Below are 19,101 nucleotides of genomic sequence, written 5' to 3' on the forward strand. Positions count from 1 at the left end.
GAAACCAGGGAGCGAAGAGGTCTGATGCAGACCTTTACATTGTGTCACAGCAACAGAGACAACAGTTCTCATCAATTTCATATATTTAGGGGAATAGTACACAAGTGCCCCCACCTCCCACCCTCGGTTGGAAATACTGTTATTAAATTATTATTTGTTTTACTTCTTGTATCCAGTCTTTCCAGTATCATTTATGTCTCAAAATAAAGATGAAACAAGTAGGGCCTTCTCACCACTGGAATAGCAGAACAGTAATTACATTTTTGGCAAACATTCTAAAACAGGCTTGTAAACAATATTTCCCTTACGCTTTTAATGTGATATCATGAAATAAAGTCTAATGTTGATTTTCATTTTCATAGAACCCATCCATCCATCAAACTGAAACAGCATTCAGTTGGGGAAAAAAAAAAAATGAAAAGAAATGCCATTCTAAATTCTGCTACAGTTCCGTTACTGTTGACTTCTAAGTTGGAATCAAGAAGAAAATTACACATTTGTCATTGTATTACCAATTTTTCCTTTGGTGGAAGTGTAATTTGTATTTTTGTTTTGTCACACAAGAACACAGCCTGCACACAGCCTGTTTTTCATTAAATAAGCTGGAGAGGAGTCTGTCCTTCAAGAGGTTTACAGATCTCGACCCAATTAAGAACATGTAACTCGCCAGGTTGATCCCGAGTGCTCTGGCTATTCAAACAAAGACGATAGCAGCTTTTTTTGTTTTTTGAAATTTTCTCACCCCCCCCCCCCCCCCCCCCCCCCCCACACACACACACACACGTGTGTTTTTCCTCTGCGCACTCCTTTTTTTCTTTTTTTTTTGAAAAACACACAAATTCCAACTTCCCTACCCACCCCCACATTGAACCAGACACACGGCTCCTCTTCTCCTTCTCTCATTCATGCATGCTCACTCTCAATCACACGTGCATGCACTTCCAAACGCACACTGCGCGAATTGTGCACAACCTTTACCAGGCGGTTATAGTTCCTCCATGTTGGCCCAGGCACCCTAAAGTTCTCACTGACTTGACATTACAGAGAGTAAACTAACACCTTAAGGCACCCTTATGCACCGTGGGCATCAAACACTGATGGTGCTCAGGGTAACACCCACAAACTGGGAACAATACTCCTCGTAACCCCTCCCCCCCCCCAACCCACTATACCACCCAAGGCCATTCCAATCCATTAACAAGCCATGTGCACACAAATGATTGGTGCGTCTCAACAGTCAAAATGGCTTCCTATCCTCAACTTCTGTCCTTCTATATTTTAACACAGTAAGGTAGGTTGAAAAGAGCAATATGTTGAGCAACATGCCAGATAACTTTCTAATTTTTCATAGCAAGTGAAAGGATATGAGTCCAGAAAGCCAATTTTAGAAAATTGAGACAAAGCATGGATGTGTGCAAAATGGCTACAGAAAGTCAAACACATAAGGCCCATGGAATATATGTATATATTTTTGCATTGCTTTCAATAAAAGAAAAAGTTAATAAATCAGCTGCTGACTTTCCCTCTCTTTCCTATAAGTTGAAAATAAATAGATCTCAGTTTTTTCCCCCTCAACTTAAATACAAGTATAAGTATAATATTTTCTCTGCTTTTCAAAAATATGTTTAATTTCCCCCCCCCCCCCAATCTTTTTCTTGAGGCTAGAAAAGATGAGTAGTCCCCTGATTTCACATGCACGTCGCTCCAACTGGTATTGTAGTATTAAAAGGGAACTTTGGGTAAAAACATCAGTGAATAAAGGGGGGGAGGAGTAGAAGAAAGAATTTAAAGAATGCAGTAGACTAAAGCTGTTGGAATCAAAAAGGTAGGAGGAAAGGAAAGCTGGGGAAAAAAAGTTTAGATAATGAGCATGGAAAATGGCAAAGGGAAAAAGGGGTGTCTGAATAAATATGAACTTGATGGAACCTACTCCCATTTAATCCTTTTTCAATACTGTGGTCTTGAAGATTTGAGAAACTTTGTTGGCTACGTCAACCTGTATCCTCAATTTTCTGTGCTGCTTAGCGCCAGGCCTGCGCGTTGCGCTGGTCAAAGTCAGCTATTAGCCGCTTGATGTGGGCCAGCTTGTTGTGCAGGTACTCGCAACGCTGTTTTTCTTCATGGTAGTTTGGCCTATGCTGTGGACACACACACACACACACATCAGACTTAGTCATTGCTACATGTATAGGACAATTTAAGTCAGGATTTATTATGGCACAGATGTATGGAAAGTTAATGGAAAGTAAATATATACACTTACTTGTTTCATTTTTTTGTACTCTTTCAAAACTTCTTCATGTACCTCCTGTAAAATGTAAGTGATTTATTTACTTAAAAAGACAAAACTGACAGGAGATTCTAATCTAAGAAAAGTTGATACAATTTCCATAGACTTTCATTTGCATCGCTAACAAGCTTCTCTTGAAAGTTTATAAAGAACCATAACACGTAAATGCCAAATTTGGAAACGTGATAATGTAAAGGGATAAAACACACACACAGACATATAATCAAGGCAGGACGGGGGGGCACTTGCCTGGTACTCTTTGGTGCCAGGCGGCAGCCTCCTGGACTGGGCGTCAAGCTGGGTGAAGTGGCGGGTGGTGCTCTCCACGCGAGCATGCAGGACGCGGTACTCGTCATACTCTGCATTGAAGTCATCCTTATAGCTCTGCCGCTGGTCCATGGAAACCAGTGGTGTGTACTTCCTGCAGGGGGACAGACACGGGGATGTGGATCAGTGAACTGGACGAGGATCAGATGGTGGTGCGCCTCGCCTGGGTCATTATTGGGTGTCCAACATCAGTTGCATCCAAAGAAATGGGATGGCGATCAGGCAATGACAAATGGTTATCCATGCTCAATTTACAGACAGGGACTGGTTTGCAGTCATTTTAGATTTCAAAAAAATTAAATAAAACAACTGCACTATTAAGTGGACAGTATAAGGTGTCATATGTAGGAAAAAAATCTAAAGGAATGAATTATTAAGTTAATAGATCTTCATGAATGGATGTTTAATGGTTCATTTGAAAAAGCAGTCTGGTATTAGACTCTCTTTTAATTAGCATGATGAGGGTGGGGGGGGGGGGGGGGGGGGGGGGGGGGAGAATAGGGTCACTCACGCAATGTAATCTGGCATCACAGTGGTGGAAGAGAGGTCTGTAGAGTGACCTGGTCTCTCTTTAGAATCTGTTGACAGAGATTAATCATTTATTCTATATACTAAACAAAGGCTAATAATTTTTTCTTTGCAGATAATGTTCATCTTGGTTTCAAATAATGTAAAGTCTGAAACCCCTTTTCCTGGTTCTTTGCAGTAGAATTCAAATGTACATAACATGTCTTTGGAAAGGATCAAAAAGGAAGGTCACTTTGAATGGTTGACAAGTAAAAATTAACTTTTAACCGAGAGATCCAAAGTTTTAAGAATGAAGAGAAAGCTGACGTCAAGACTGAAAAAGTCTGTGCCAACCGTAGCAGCTCCGTTATCGCACTGCAATTGATTAATATTTAAAAGGCACTACGGCAAGCAGCAGGTTCAATCCCTGTATCTGACAAAGTGCACCAAGTCACGTCTAACATGATTGCGAAGGCAAAAAGTCCTGTTGTGGTCATAAAGGCACATGGCTTTCAATATCAGTGAAATTCAGAACCATAACCTGGCAGATAGCAAGCCTTCATGTACAGGGGGGCTTAGGCTTTGGAAGCTGTACCTAGTGAAACATGCAGAGATAGATTCCAAAGTCTGAGAGATAAATTGTCTTGTAAATTGAATATTGAGGGCTTAAAATGTCGAGCACGATACAGACGTGTTCATTTTGCATTGGGTGGAGTATATATATATTTTTTTTTTTTTTTTTTTTTTTTTTTTTTTTTTACAAGTTGTAAAACATACTGTAAAAAGACCAGCTTGAATTCTGACCCTCAAATGCATACACAATGATGGACTTCACATATACAGAGGTCACCCCTAACCCATATAACATGAGGATCATCTGTATAAAGATTCCTTAGCTCAAAAATTGTTTTAAAGGATTTCTAAACCTACTTTGGTCCAAGTTGGGGTTCTTAGCGATGGCTGGGGTGGTTCTCTCCTCGGCCTCGTGGCGGTGCCTCTTCTTGGGCTTCTGGCCCTCCTCGGCCTGGACCCCAGAAGGGCCGCTAGCGTGGCCCTCCCTGTCCTTCCTCTTCTCGCTCACCTTCTCCCTCACTTTGTCCTTCTCTTTGTGCTTCTTGGCCTTCTTGAGCTTCTTACTGCTGCTGTTGTTGTTGATGCTAGGCGAGGGTGGCGTGGTGGTGACCACTGACGAGGTAACGGTGAGGGAGGTGCGCGGCTGCAGGCTGGGGGAGGTTGAGGAGCTGGTGCTAGGGGCCTGGGCTGGCGGGCGGTAGCGGTCTTGTGGGGTACGTCCGGAAGCAGGGCTCTGAGACTGATTGGGGGAGAGGGCCTGGAGAGAGCGACCAGAGGTTGGGCTGCGACTGGGGGAGATTGAAGAGCCGGGCCCCTGGGTCGGTGGTCGATATCGGTCCTCATTGTTGCGGTTCAAAACAGGACTGCGGGTGGGGCTGGGCAAAGAGGCTGGTGCACGTGTCTGGACCGGGGGTCTATAACGATCCTGAAGATTATGGCCGGGCATGGGGCTGCGGCTGGGGGAGGGAGCCTGGGCCTGGACAGGGGGGCGGTATCCATCCAGGGTGCGGCCCGACATAGGGCTTCGGCTGGGGGAGGAGGCCGGGGCCCTGGAGGTTTGGACCGGTGGGCGGTAGCGATCCTGAGATGTGCGGCCGGAGACTGGGCTGCGGGTGGGGCTGGGTGAGGGGTCTCGACAGGAGGAGCTCTGGTCCACCGGGAGGTCCTGGGTGCCTCGTCCTTCTGGCGTGCTGGGGGAGTTAGAGTTGGAGCCAGGGCCCGGGTGGGGATGGCTGTGATGCTGGGAGTGGTGGTGGTGCGATACAGGCGGCTGGTGGGAGACGGGGACGTGGGGGCCGATCACAGTAGCGCTGGCGGGAAGGAGGGAGGAGCGCTTTGTGGTGACGGGGCTGTGACGTGGAGAGGTGGACAAGGCAGTGGTAGTGGGAGCAGGGACAGGGGGCCCTCGGTTGCTGAGGTGGGAGATGCGGGGCTTCTTGGGCATCAGGGGATCGATGAAGTCAAAGTCGGGCTGGCGCTTCTGAAAGACGTAAACGAGAAGCAGAGACATTCCAGTCAGCAACTCAAGGTTCAAAATTGCAGGTTTAAGACAGAAAAGGGGCACGTGTGGATTATCATTTGATCATTATTATAAATAACATGTTACACCTAATTATTTGATGTATTTATATGTTTGTTGATGGTAAAATAATATGAGACGTATCAAAACTTAACGTGTAAGAATGCTTTTGGGGACAGCATGTGCACACTTACTTGTGGTGACAAAGGTACGTCATCTTTGGGGGAACCGCTGGAATTTCCCAATGGAGGAAGACCCAATTTCCTGTATACAAATGTGTATGAGCGATAAGCAAATCACAGGCCAATTGCTAATAGTTCTTATTAACCGTTATAGCCCTTTGTTGGCTTCTGCTTCAAGCTAGCTATAGATATGCAGGATGTATGATCAACCGAGATGTTCTCAATAACCGAGAACCAGGTTCATTCCAATGCATCGAAGTTTCAATCCAGATGTGGAAAATGGGCAACCAAGTATCCTAAGACTCCACGACTGAAATTGAAGTGGCTCTCACAAAGAGACGGCGCCTGAGCGTGTGGAGTCTTGAGATCATTTAGCATCTTCCACATCTGGATTGAAACTCCCAATGCATTGGAACCTGGTTCTTGGCCAGGTGGATGGATCCTTGCTCATTACACAACTCAATCCAAGAAGATTTATAACTGGTGGGAGTCCCAAAGTCCTGCTTATGTTAAAGCTCTCTAGTTGCTGGCTCCATTGGTCTGAACAATAGTGATTTATATGGTTGATTTGAGTTCTGGGGTAGTCAATGGTCAGGGGGATGGCTTTGTAGGACTGGCACTGGAGCCGTGTGGGAGGAGAGAGCCCAGATTCTAGTGATAAAAGCGGTCATACCGTGCCAGGAGTCTGTCCACCTGAACCCGATCATCCTCTGAGTAGCCAGGCCAGTCTCTCTGGATCTCGCGGTAGATGAAGTCCTTCAGGGAGTATGCATTGTCTTTGGGGTTGAGATTGGCCACCTGTTGTCACACACACACACACAAATACACACAAGGTGCAGACACACACATCGTCAATTTGCCTAGTGGTTTTCTGTAGACGTTGAAGGACAACATGGTCCTGGAATGTTAACTAGTTTAGAAGGTTTTTCCATTTTGAGAAAAATAAATAAAGTCTGCATTTCCTCAATTCAATTTAATTAAACTCCCCAAAAATTACACGTTAAATATCAATTTGTAAAATCCACAGTACATAAAATCATGTTGCATCAATACGCACCAAATATTAAACTGTACCCAGCAATCCAGTGTGATTAGATCTTCGACAGATTTATTTGCGTGCAACTTGAGCAACAGTTGGTATAGAGATGAACACAGAGCACTTTAGGCATTTGTCTTTTGAACAAGTGAAACATTTTAGCTGCCCGATTCGAGTCACTCATCTAAAGTAAATGCCCAGCTTTTTAGATTAGTGAGTTCCCTCCAAACAGTCAATAGCTAGAGAGAAAGTGGGGTGATTGTGGCCGAGAGATTACATCGCAGGCCAGTGCCAGGATTGATTGCAGGAGGACACATTATTCTATTGGAGTTCATGGTAGGAGTTTAATGAATGTACATAGTGACATCGATAAAGACGTGTACAATTTAATAATAATACGACACAAACACCATGCGTGAAAACAAATGACGTTGAGGTACGGGCACCGCATCCGATCTGACGTTCGTGCACCTCAGGTAAACAAAGACGAGGCTTGGTGATGATGCCTAACTTGGTCTAGTTTGTCGGAGCCTTCAAATGACAAAACAGACATGCAGCTCGCCTTGAAGCCATGCACAGAAAAATGTGTTAAGTCAAGAACCTTGTCTATTGTACCAGACATGGTACAATAAAGCTTTCATGTGGAGTCGTCTTAAGGTATGTCTTAGAGAGAGAGAGCGCATGTGGTTTACACTTATGCGTGATGAAATCGGCTCAGATGTAAGGCTGCTTGTTTTCTTTCCAAGAGGCTGTGCTCACTGCTGAGCCGTTGTGTGAATAAAGGTCATTGTTATGTTGAGAACTCGTCTCCCTTGCTTTTCTCCTTTTCCCAGAGTGATTTGCATTTCTGTGCTCTAGTGCCTAAGGGCGAGGAGGGGGTCCTTAGGGCTAACGGTGACATGTCGCCTCTGGAACAACTGCAGCTCCTTCCACGCACCCCGGGGTGATTTCACCGCCAAAGCAGGTTTGAAACCTTTTGAAAAACGTGGATTCAAGGGGCAAAGGTGCTCCTTATCAGTGGTGTCGGTCAAATGTAATATACTGTTGGTTTTCACCTTGTCGAAAGAAGTGCAGACCTTATTACATTCTACCCTACTCTTTGTTAACGGCTTCTCATTCAGGACCTTTGATGTCTTCAAAAGACTACAAACTCTACCCCCTCCTTCCTTACCTGCTGCAGTGTGCTCCCCAGGGAGTTGCGGTCCTTCTGGCTCATGCCGTCTCGCTGAAGCCTGGCCAGCACCTCCAGCTTCTTGTAGGAGCGCATTGCTAGCAGGTGGATCACGCGGTCGCGGTACGGCCGCTGGGACACCGGGTTGTTGGCAAGGCACTTGCGGATGGTGTTGGCTGGGTTGATGGGCGTGGAGCGCTTGCGCTCCGGGACGGGGTCAGGGGCTGACAGTGCTGGTTTTCGGATGTGGACTTGCTTACCTGAGGGGGTTTGAGGAGAATTTAAAAACATTTGTGAGGCGGGGGGAATGGGGGGGATGTGAAGAAGGTCAGAGAAGGTCCTGAGCCCATTAGCCAGGTCGACAGTCTAAATATGCATCTATTCCTCACGCCTCTATAGCTTGAGGCAGCCTCTGCTCTTTAGCAGAACAAGATAGGCGAAAGCATGTACACAGCTTTGACCAAATCTGATCATGGCAGGTCCGTGCTTTCTCAAATCCGACAGACGCCTCTGCCTTTCGCTGAGTCAGGATGACTTGACATTTCCTGACACGGCTCACTTTGAATGATTATAAAACTCGAAACCTCTTTAAGAGATTACGAGTTAGACCGAGAAACGTATTCCGGTTCGCTGCCTTCCCTTTACTAGAATGATGTGGTGCCTTTAGACCACAAAGGGTATCGTAGCACACCTGTTCTCAAACATTTTTGTTGTTCCACAGCCTGTTGAGTCCACGGGGCAGGTGTATCTCGTGTCAAATGATGATCATTATACCCTAAAGTGGGGCCAGTCACTGTAGACCCCCATGCCATACTTGCAATAAAACAGAAAACAACTACGGCCAGGTACATAATGACACCACGCTATGACGTCCACTCGAATGCTAAACCGACTATGCAAAATGTTTCAACAACCGTTTTGATAACAAATGGAATCACACTCAGGATAAGGATTGTGTGATCACTCCCTGATGAGTCAAGCATATCTTCATACCTTCAAAGTGTAACTGTGTGCTTGTACAATGTGAACCCCGAGCCAGCTGTGACATGCCTGTACCCCACCCCTTTCTTCTGTTGCCATTAACCCTATCATTTCCCAGTTTCCATCTGGGCCTGTGTATGCAAATTGTTCCCCCGGAGGCAGAAAGTAGACAAAAACGAACTTTTCGAGTTTGTGGAGAAGTGAGACTTTGCACGTGCTAGTCACACCACTTTAATTGCATTTCTACTGACCTCAAATGTTAGGCTACATTGTTCCAACAAGCCTTTCACAATATAAGTATAGGCTATGTTGATTCTGTTCCAGACGTCAAGACATCAATTTATCAGTCGCTAACACATCATATACAATTTTGGCTTAGATAAAAGGTCTGTATCCTAATCTTTGATTTCCGACGCAAGCAATATTACCGTGTGCCAAGTCAACCTTCAGAGATGAATGATTTTCACCAACGATAGTTAGGCAACCTGCTACTTTCAATGCTGGGTTGATGTATTCAAATTACATGTAGGCTACTAAGCACATCCAAGTATGCCTGTGTGTGTAGAAGGCACTGTTCACCCAGGGACAAAGAACACATTGGGAAACAAGACAAATTGACAACAACGATTTATGTAACGTTCCAGCAAGTTATATCATAAACAAAAAAGCTTCTGGAGATCCCACACGCATATCCTCCCTCTCTTGGTAAATGACATAACAAGTACAACAGATGAACTATTTTGGTGAAACCAAATCTCTTGATATTGCACAAGAGGCCGGAAATCGAACTTCGGCGGGAAAGAACCCGACACCCGTTTGAACCCTTTGGAAATGCACCTCGGTCCCTTCCCCGTCGAGGATTTGCCCGGACTATTCCCTGGTAACGTGTGCAGACGGGCATGTGGTTAAACCTATGCCACCACGTTAGACCAGAGATTACGAACAAGGTTGAAAAGGAGGGCAGACCGGAAGTAAGACCAAAAAATGCCTCTCGAGTATTTACACCGGCCCTTTCCTAAGCAGTGTGAGAAGCAAGTCTCAGGTCAATTACATGCCAGATTTGGCACTGGGCTGTGGTTACATCAACAGAAGGTTATTACATTGCACTTTCTACATATCCCCATTCCCCTTCTCTGTCTCCTATCTTTGAATGGCCGGACGGGACAGTAACAAACCAGGCTTGACAAATAAGATTAGCACCAAGATTAACTTTTACTTTTCCACTTGCCTTGACCTCAATCCAGCCGTATATTGCGAGTGGCAAATTATTAGTTTACAGGTGTTGGAAGTGACCGAGAGAAGGTTATGTTTATGTCCAGTGTTGGGTCTTTATTAAGAGGAGAAACTAAAGAGATGGACAGATCAACAAAAATGTAAATTAAACAAGCAACTTCCTTTCCTCAACACTTATCAGTGGGAAGCGCTAATCAAAAAGAGCCCAAAGGGCAAACGGCTTAGTCTGGCCAAAACAATAGCCTACCTCCCTCCATTGAAAGCTGTCAATGACATCGCTTTCACCTATTCAGTCCTTCGGATACACAAAGGGAAGAAAAAGCAACGTGGGTAGGAAACAAAGGAGCCATTTCATGGGCTGTGGGGACACAAACCTTATTGCGACCACCCTAAAATCCTACCCCCCCCCCCCCCTTAACCCTTCAGTGTCCACTTGTGAGGGTGACCCAGAGGACTGGGCAGTTCCAACCATCCACACAAGATACGTCTGGCTCTGCCGACTCACCTCGGAATTGCCCCCCTGGCTTGATGACTTTGGTCCCCCGTTTGCGAGTGTCCTCCTCGGCCTGCGTCATGCGCTCCCTGGTCACCTGATACGAGTCGTTGGTGGCGCACACGGTAACCTTGTCTTGGATCGTCCCCAAGGACGTAAGGTGGGCCTTCCCCGAGCTAGGAAAGGAAAGTTGGCAGAGAACCGTATTAAAAGGGTTTTTTGGGAAAGGAAGCACTCAACATGTTGACCTTGAAAGGGGTGGACAAAAGAACCAGTGACCAGGCAGCCATGGACTTACCTGGACACATATTGTTGGATGCCCTCAAAGCTTCCCTGAGGGTTGTCCTTGCCCACGTTGGACAGGTAGAAGTCAAAGTTATGGGACCCGTTCAAGTTATCAGTCCTGGGGATTTGAATGCGCTGTGGGGTTCACATGGACACACACACACACGACTAATAAATGGTCAAAAGGTCAATGAATCCCCCCTTAAGAAAATTGGTACATCCTCAGGTTTGGCCCTCAAACTGAATAATTTGCACGAGATGCACATTTGCTCTCCAAACTCATAACTATTCACAGATTTGCATCAAATAAATGTTTTTCTTTACTTCCCCACCACACATTATTACTGATAGCATGTCCCAAAAAAGGCTCTGAGGTATGAGATGCTGTGCGTGTGTGTTTTAGAATGAGTAAGACCGAGAAAGACCAAGTCTAGTCCAGCTGCAGACTCACTTGACTGTTACTGGTATTTATAGACATACATTGGGAAAGTTGAGCTCTGGGTAAGCGCACAGGCGGTCAGGGGTAAACCGGATGCTTTCACAACATGGTGGGGGGGGGAGGGCACCACAAACTTCCAAAATTACCCCTTCACTAACAATCCATATTTCACTTGAATCAACACAATCAGTAATGCAACACTGACCAGAATCATATCTGACATGTTTTATGGAACTGGTGGTTGAAAGAGACTAGTATCTAGTATGGCACCTGATAACATCTCATGACCCTAATTTATTTGGATATTGGTATGATACTAAAACATTGTCTAAAACAAGGTATGAGGAGCACTGAGATGGTTAGTGAGGACTTACGCCTTGGAGTCCCTTGAATTGTATTGAGGGCCGTGAGGACGGTACATTCTGGAAGAGAGGAGAATTAATCAATTTTCAAATCAAAAACCATTGCGAATTGTTGCCGACAAGTTTTTAAATGCGAACATGATTGGATTGTAAGTTCACATCTAGTCTGACAATCATTATGCCTACAAGTCAGTCCAAAATTCACCATTTCACCTAGAAAAGTATAGAAAACTGGCTGATGATTGTTGTGTATTATTTTGACCTGATTGAAAAACGTATTAGCCATAAAGCGTTGCATGAAACATTTTAACACTAAGACGTCAGCGGTGAGCTATATGTGAAAGTGAACTTCAGAAAAAGAGGTGGTCGTTTTGACAGAGGTATTTTGGAAAGTTTGTTTTTATGCAGACTTTTTGAAGCTTGCGTTTGTGGTAACCTGAAAAAGAATTGCAAACATGCACATCTTCCAACCTAGTGGGGTGGAAAGGGAAGGGGGTGTCAAATAGGCCTTTTCACTCAAAGTATATATCTGCTACAGATATGCCATCATTGTTTCCAAATGGTTCCGCTCAGATTTGGTGTTGATATTGAAAGAATAAAGAAAAAGCAGAGGAAATTACTGACCATTTCCACATCTACACCCAAGCAAAACTATAAAAGCTGCTCTTTTGTTTTTTGTTTTTTCTTCAACCTAGAAGAAAAAAACCTACACCTAAATTAGAGGTGAGCAATTGACAAATAAACAGTGCTTTATGGAACTTATGCTAGGTTATAAAGCTGAACTTATTACAGGTTTCTTCCCCAGAAGTTTAGAGTCGAACTAGCAACAGTGGACTCACCCATCCCCCAACAGGCACTCAAACACACGCAGTCCCGATCGCATTTCATGTCACCACAGACAGAAAGAAAGGGTTGCAGCCTGTGCTTGGGCAGCCACTGGGCTAGTTCTGCCCCCACACAGACTAGAGACTCAGAGAAACAGAAAGCAGGCAGTTTTGGCTGCTCAGTCAGCAGGAGACTGGGTGGACTGCTGTTCAGTGCAGCGTGCGGCCTAACCATGCAATACGCCTGTTGCGCTGGCTGTTACTGGTCACAAAAGAATTACTCAGATCTAGGAGTGTTGGCTCATATTCCTTGTATCAGTGTCATGGTCATGCTACCTGTCTGGTGAAGTGCCCCGCTTGGAATTTTTTGCTGACAGCTTTCTCTTTCTTTTTCCGATGTTGCACCACAGACCCCTTCACACTTCAGATTTAAAATGTGTAACTAGTTTCTTGAAAAACATTTTTGTCCTCTGTGTTGTATTTCCTTTGAGATTAAGAAAGTGAACAGGAATAAAATCGTTACACTCACATTAAAACTCCAACATTGTTGAATGTACGTACACTGACATGGGCCCTAAGTGCCTGACATGGAATTCTCACCATTCTGGGTATAGGCTTGGCTGATCAGCAATCTAACTGGGTGTTATGCAAGGTTGTTATTGACACTCCACTGAACTTCCCTGGGATTTTGCCCTCTGTTCCTCCCTGAGCCAGAGTAGTCCCTTGGTGTAGGCTATAGGCCTATCTCTGTTGTGGCAAGCCAAGATAAAACCATTTGCACAGCTCTGGGATTAGCTAGCTAGACTATATTTGTTTTTAACAGGTTAGGCCGGTGACATCTCAAAATACCTTTTGGTGACAAGAGACATGTCAACCTTAGGGACTGTACACCATTACTCAAATAGAAAATTCTGAAGGAGGCCAAAATACATACTGGACCAGTCAATGGACTGTAAGGTTACTGGATTGGATACCAGATTTCTCTGAAGTGGACCCCATGAGATGCGACAATTTTGATGGGATCTGTAAAAGCCAACAACTGTCTGCGGAGTCTGGGACAATAGGCCTGCTGTTTGGGTGGTGCTCTATATCTAGGCTATAGTGAGGTGTATTTTATATATTTTTTAATTGAATCACCTCTAGAGGGAGCTCCATTTTTAACTAGCTTAATTCCTATTCATGAACCAATGGCAAAGTATTACATTCTGAAAAATAGTACACTATTGATGCCACGAATGTGAATTGAACTATATTGGTGCGAAATCCTTCTATTTTATATGTGTTAGGTATACTGGTAATCAAAAAATATTCTTGTTTCCTAGCCAGGTATCTAAACAAATGAGCTATCTAATTTTAATTTTAGATACACCTTGGCTTGTTGATAGTTTTACCTTTGGATGATGTCCAAAGGTCTAAAAAAAGGTATCAACCCTAGCAGTGGTTCCAAGCATTGTCACAGCCCCATGAAAAAATACTTTAGAACAAGCCAGTAAAGCACCAGTTGACTTCAGATACCAGTGTGGAGGAATTCAATTACATCATACCACTGAAGTGCAACTTTAATGTTTTACTACCACTACTTAATTCTCAATGTCCTGTCAAGTAGTATCTCAAGTGGCAGTGTGTCTGTCTTAATCCTGTTATGAGTCCTCTTGTGAATAACGAGCATTTGTATTTGTATAAATCATAGAAATGCAACGTAAATGATACAATTTCGCCAGTCCACTACAGCAACTATTTTAATGACCTAGTGCAGATAATAGAACATGTCCACTATGATCGAGTGCCCAGCTGACAAATTTCCTTGAGGCTCGAGCAAGATTTGCAGTCTCAGGTAGCCTTACGTTAACGAGCTTTCGTCTTTCAAAAGATATTACAGAAATGTGTTTAAGTAACATTTAATCAAGACATCTGAAATCGCTAATCAACGAAAAAAGGTAGAGGCAGTTTATCTTGCTCTTTTATTGGGACAGAAGGGTTAAATATGTTTAGCTTAGCAAGCTTTTTTTTCTTTTCTTTTTTTTTGCTGGGGCTCGTACCCAGTTTTACATGATACGTGGTAGGTCCCTTTAAGTTACATTTAATTGTAACTGCCGGTTTTGTTAGGCTACTTTTAGAAGGCAATTTGTTGAATTAGTTGCCATGAATCACCTTCAATTTACTTGTTAATAGCTGTCAAGCGAAATAAGTTATCGAACTTTAATACTTAGCTAGTTGTGGCTGACACAAATAGATTAGTCTACTCCTTCCTGGCAAACTTGGCTTGCCTAGCAAGGTTGATTGACTTGCTAACAATTTAGATCGCAAATATAGAATTTAGACAAGCTAGTTAACGCCAACCCGAGCCATTTTACTTGTTTTGGCAGTGTGACAAAAGTAGAAAAGCCAGTGCCAGAGCTAACTTGCATCCAAAAAGCACATCCATTGCGACCAGTTAAATGTAGCAAAAATGGTAGTCTAGCTAGGGAGCCCTATTCTTTTCAAAGGATGTGTCACTAGTTTGCTCTCTAAACTGGTTAGTTGCAGCTATGGATTAACAGTTTGCCAGCTAGTACTTTGACGGCACTCAAAAATGTGTTTTTTGAGGTTGTTAGCTATCTTACAGCTAGCTATTTAGTTTCTGAAAACTCAACATATGACAGTTTGCTCTCCAGTTTTAGGGAACCTCGACACCCTATGAAAGTACTCAGGATTAACTTACCTTAGAGTTTTGGTAGCTCTCTATTGCTCTAAATGCCGTCTCTGTCAATTTAACATGCAAAACGGTGATTCCGTCTGCGTTCCGTCGGCCACAATTCAATCCATACCTCCCATCCTCGGAGAGCGCCGCCATCTTTACCAGCCCTCCACCATCGTCCCTCTGACGTCCGAGCATATAGCAGCAGCTCAAGCTACCTAGCTCAAATTCAAGGGGAGGGACTCATACAAGCGGTTCGTTCAACATATTTGGATCTGATTGAGTTGGCTTGTCTCGGGGAACAAAATGTAATTGGAGCTGTACTCATTTATTTCTTTAAAATGACAGTCTGCCTTTTGTTGTCGAACTTTATTGTGCGATGGACCATCAAAATGATCAGCTGTGTTCTGGCCATTATGACGTCATAGAACGATATAGTGTAGTCAGTTTGTAATGCATGAACATACACACATTTATGTCAGCATCACGTTAAAACATTTTTATGAATCCTACTAACTTTATATTAAGAATATATTTTCCTCCCAAATAAAAGTTTATACGAGCTGGCACAACTGTCACATTTCAAAAATTAATTTGTTCTAAGATCTAAAGTCTTATGTAGTAATAGGGTGTTCCCTTCAAGATGTTTTCCCCATTAAGTTTCGTTTTATTATATATTAAACACCTTATCATAATTTGACCTGTAAAAGCAGCCTTTAACTGTGTCCAACATACACAGTCAGGATCAAACATTTTGAAGGAGTCACAACTGGGTTGTATTTTAAACCATAAAACTATCTTTGATTCAGTTCCTTCAAACAAGGGGTTATGCTGCATTTTGTAGTTATTGTATCCTCTAGAAGGGTGTGGAAAAGCCAGTGTGAATCAAGCAGATTACTGTAGCTTGTCCACCACACCCATCCTGACAGCTTAGTCCCATGCCCCCCTCCCCCCCCCCCCTCACACACACACTCGCTCACGTACACAGACACACAGTGAGACTTAGGCACCCTCCCAGATAACAACATCTCATGAGCTTACACAGAAGTTTACACATTGGCTGGCCGAAGTATCTTTTGTTAGCGGGATAGGCCTCATGTACTGTATATTACAACAAACATCTACAGTGGATCTCGTGTTGTCCTAAGTCAATTATTCAAAACATATTTTGGGTGCAACAAGTTAGGTGAAAATTCATGAGTCATTTCATCTCAAATGATCAGAGTTCATCCAACTTGTTGACACAAGTGCTGTTGTCAGGTTAAGTGTTGTCTCAATAGATGTTCTTCGGGCCTGGTCTGTTCTTATTAATATTAAGCATCCTGCTGGACTCACACTGATCATTGATGGGACTAAACTAATTTATTAAACAGACATTGTTTTTGACAGTCTTATAGCACTCCTGGGCCTGAAGGTTCGAGTGTCTTTAAACTTCTCATATGCAGGTTTTCAATCTTGTCAAAAAATAAACCTCAATGAACATTTTCTTATTTGCCAAACTCTCTACTTGCACTCAGTCTCTCTTACTACTTTTAGGCCTAATTTAAGCGATGAACTTAAAAGTTAATAATTAATCATTGTGTTATTTGGACAGGCTTCTACACCAGTGATAATCAACAGCACATGCTTACTGAACTGCCCCTGAAGCTAATCAGTCCACAACAAGAGATAAAGATGTTCCTTCCATCTACAGTGGCTTTAGAAAATATTCAGAATACCCTTTTATTTTAGCACGTGTTGTTTTTAGACCTTTGCTGTGGTACTCCCAATTGTGGTCAGATGTATCCACTTTGATTTATTTAACTGAGATGCGTCTTGGGCTTTGCTCATGGAGGTGAGTGACCAAGAACCTAACGATCACTCTGAGAACTTTGGAAGTCCTCTGTAGAGATGTGGGAACCTGCTGGAAAGACTACCATCTCAACAGCACTTCATCAATCAGGGGTTCATGGTAGTGTGGCTAGATGGGAGCCACTCTTGAGTTTTGATTGGCTTATGACACGTTTGGAGTTTGCCAAACAGCATGTAAAGGACTCTGAGAGTATGACAAAAAGATTATCTGGTCTGATATGACAATAATGTAACTTTCTGGACTGAACTCCAAGCCCAATGTTTGGTGAACACAAGTCACTGCTCATCACCTGGTAACATCCATTCCTAAGGTGAAGCATAGTGGTGGTAGCATCATGCTTTGATATATATGTTATATACAGAGAGGTCCTGGAAGAAAACCTGCTCCAGAGAGCAAGAAACCTCAGACTTGGGTGACAGTTTACCTTTCAGCAGTCTCTGACTGTCCTGGAGTGACCCCACCAAAGCCCATAATAACCCCAAAGAACATCTGTGGAGAGACCTGCAGATCATAGTAGTTCACTGAAGGAGCTTGAGAAGATCTGCCTGGAAGGATGGGATCAACTCCGACTCACTCCTGTAATTGCTGCCAATTGGGCTTCTATAAAGTACTTAGGTACTGTTTGAGTCTTAATACTTATTTAAATGAGAAATTTCAGTTTGAGGTTTTTTTAAAAACCTTTTCCATTTGTCAGACTGGGAAAGAGTTTAGATTAACTGGAAAAAATACTAATTTTATGTAACACAATAAACTGTGCTTGAAGTGAAGGGGTCTGAAAAGAAGTGAAAATGTGTTGTCCAAACAAGGATTGATTAGTTTTGTTGTATGTGAGTATTAATCATAAGGGTTCAACTCAAAACATGTAATCATTTAACCATTCCCTCAAATGTGGGTAGCCAAATTGATTGCTAATCCCTGTTTTAAGTCGTTTTTAAATTAAATAATGAATATCTTTAGTATTGTTGGGTTTTCCTAGCCTGGCTGCCAGCCCAACTTCTCCCCGCCCCCAAAAAAATTTGGTCGGGAAGTTGGGTCTGGAGGGTCTCGTATTGGGGACCAACTACAGAAAACCAGAATCTGGGCGAACCAATTAAATTGCCAGGGCGGGCTTTATACGATGATGGACAGATGATCAACAGTAACGTAATCACCCACGTCACAAAAGAGTGCTTAAGTTGAATTCGTTTTGAACAAACATGGCTACCGCTGGAGATCTGGGATGTTATGATACTGCCATCGAGTCTGTTTTAGAAGACATCGACAGCGCATTAATTTTGAAAGAGGAACAGAGAGACGCAATCAAGGCATTTGTCGATGGAAAATATGTTTTTGCCGTCCTTCCTACGGGATTCCGCAAAAGTTTAATTTATCAGCTGGCCCCTATGGAGTTGTAATCCTAAACGGAGAACTACGTATATGCATTGCCCTTTATTGTTTCGCTCAAAAAGGTTGACCGTGTGAACAAGTACTCTCCCTACCCTTAAATTAATTTTACAACACCGGCAAAAATCGTACTTCAAGCATACTTCAAGTCTGCTTGTAGTTTAGTTCTGTTGACAACAACTATGCGGTGCTTAACATACGTCACATACTCTGTTGCTCTGATTGGTTGTAGATCTATCCAATTGAGCGAAGAGGCATTTGTTTTCCAGGCTCGTTTGAAACACGCCCTGTAGTCAAAGCCCAACGGAGAGTTCTCAGACTCATATTCTGACTAGAATTATGAGTATGACAACGTCAGGCTAGGGTTTTCCACCATTTTAGGACAAACTTAAATTTTCCCAAAAATGATGAATGGTGAATTAAAAACTAGTTTTAACTGTATTTGTGGAAACAACCAAATAAGTACAATAGAGTCCAAAGACAGTATACTGTTAACCTGCATAACAGTTTACGCTGCCTACATCACACAGTTGGTCAATAAAGATTGGTTCTTCAGTCAGTTGATCATCCTGAGAGGGGTGTTATTTGGAAACGTGACTGTTGGGAGCTCCTTCAGGCAGCAGGACAGCCACACGTGCCGATTTGGTCCTTAGGCTATGGTGTGTTGGCAGTGGGAAAAAGCCATCTGCTTTTTTTTTTTACAGACTAGCTTGCAAAGTTGAGGGAAAAGGGAGAGAAACTAAGCATTCAACGCAGGTACAGGAAAATGTATGCTCACCAACATGTGTTCTCCATACATACATCTCCATTCTTTCCCTTCAAACTTGTGTCAATATAAAGACGTGGAAGAATTAGCAGCATCCTCCTGCTGTTGTGTCTTCTTTACCCACAGCTAGCATTGAAGGCCCTTCTAACAGCAGCTTCTAACAGATAGTTAATCATTGGCCATTTGTGGGGAAAGTGGGCT

At 43.3% G+C, this 19,101-nt stretch overlaps 1 protein-coding gene across 2 annotated transcripts; it reads right to left on the reverse strand.

Annotated features, from left to right (window-relative positions):
* Positions 1 to 1,484: 1,484 nt before the first annotated feature.
* On the reverse strand, positions 1,485 to 19,083 carry ell2 (elongation factor for RNA polymerase II 2). 2 transcript variants are annotated; one of them, XM_047024878.1, is made up of 12 exons: positions 18,913 to 19,083; positions 11,411 to 11,458; positions 10,611 to 10,732; positions 10,325 to 10,488; positions 7,606 to 7,865; positions 6,072 to 6,196; positions 5,411 to 5,480; positions 4,055 to 5,177; positions 3,129 to 3,195; positions 2,540 to 2,711; positions 2,264 to 2,308; positions 1,485 to 2,138 (listed from the first exon to the last, which is right to left on the reverse strand). In XM_047024878.1, exons 1-12 carry the CDS (start codon positions 18,931 to 18,933, stop codon positions 2,022 to 2,024), a joined length of 2,334 nt encoding a protein of 777 aa, XP_046880834.1. In that variant the 5' UTR covers positions 18,934 to 19,083; the 3' UTR covers positions 1,485 to 2,021. The 2 variants fall into 2 exon arrangements, with proteins under 2 accessions (XP_046880834.1, XP_046880833.1); XM_047024877.1 differs by lacking the exon at positions 18,913 to 19,083 and adding an exon at positions 14,924 to 15,189.
* Positions 19,084 to 19,101: the final 18 nt, after the last annotated feature.

This window comes from Hypomesus transpacificus, chromosome 9 (assembly GCF_021917145.1).
Source record: "Hypomesus transpacificus isolate Combined female chromosome 9, fHypTra1, whole genome shotgun sequence".
Classification (NCBI taxonomy): domain Eukaryota; kingdom Metazoa; phylum Chordata; class Actinopteri; order Osmeriformes; family Osmeridae; genus Hypomesus; species Hypomesus transpacificus.

What these genes read in the sequence shown, in the direction of transcription:
- ell2 (XM_047024877.1), bottom strand. Translation starts at nt 15,097, where the DNA reads ATGCTCGGACGTCAGAGGGACGATGGTGGAGGGCTGGTAAAGATGGCG. An exon ending in ATCCAACAATATGTGTCCAG is followed by an intron (nt 10,489 to 10,610) that starts GTAAGTCCATGG and finishes TTCCTTTCCTAG; the next exon opens with CTCGGGGAAGGCCCACCTTA. An exon ending in CTGGCACCAAAGAGTACCAG is followed by an intron (nt 2,309 to 2,539) that starts GCAAGTGCCCCC and finishes TACATTTTACAG; the next exon opens with GAGGTACATGAAGAAGTTTT.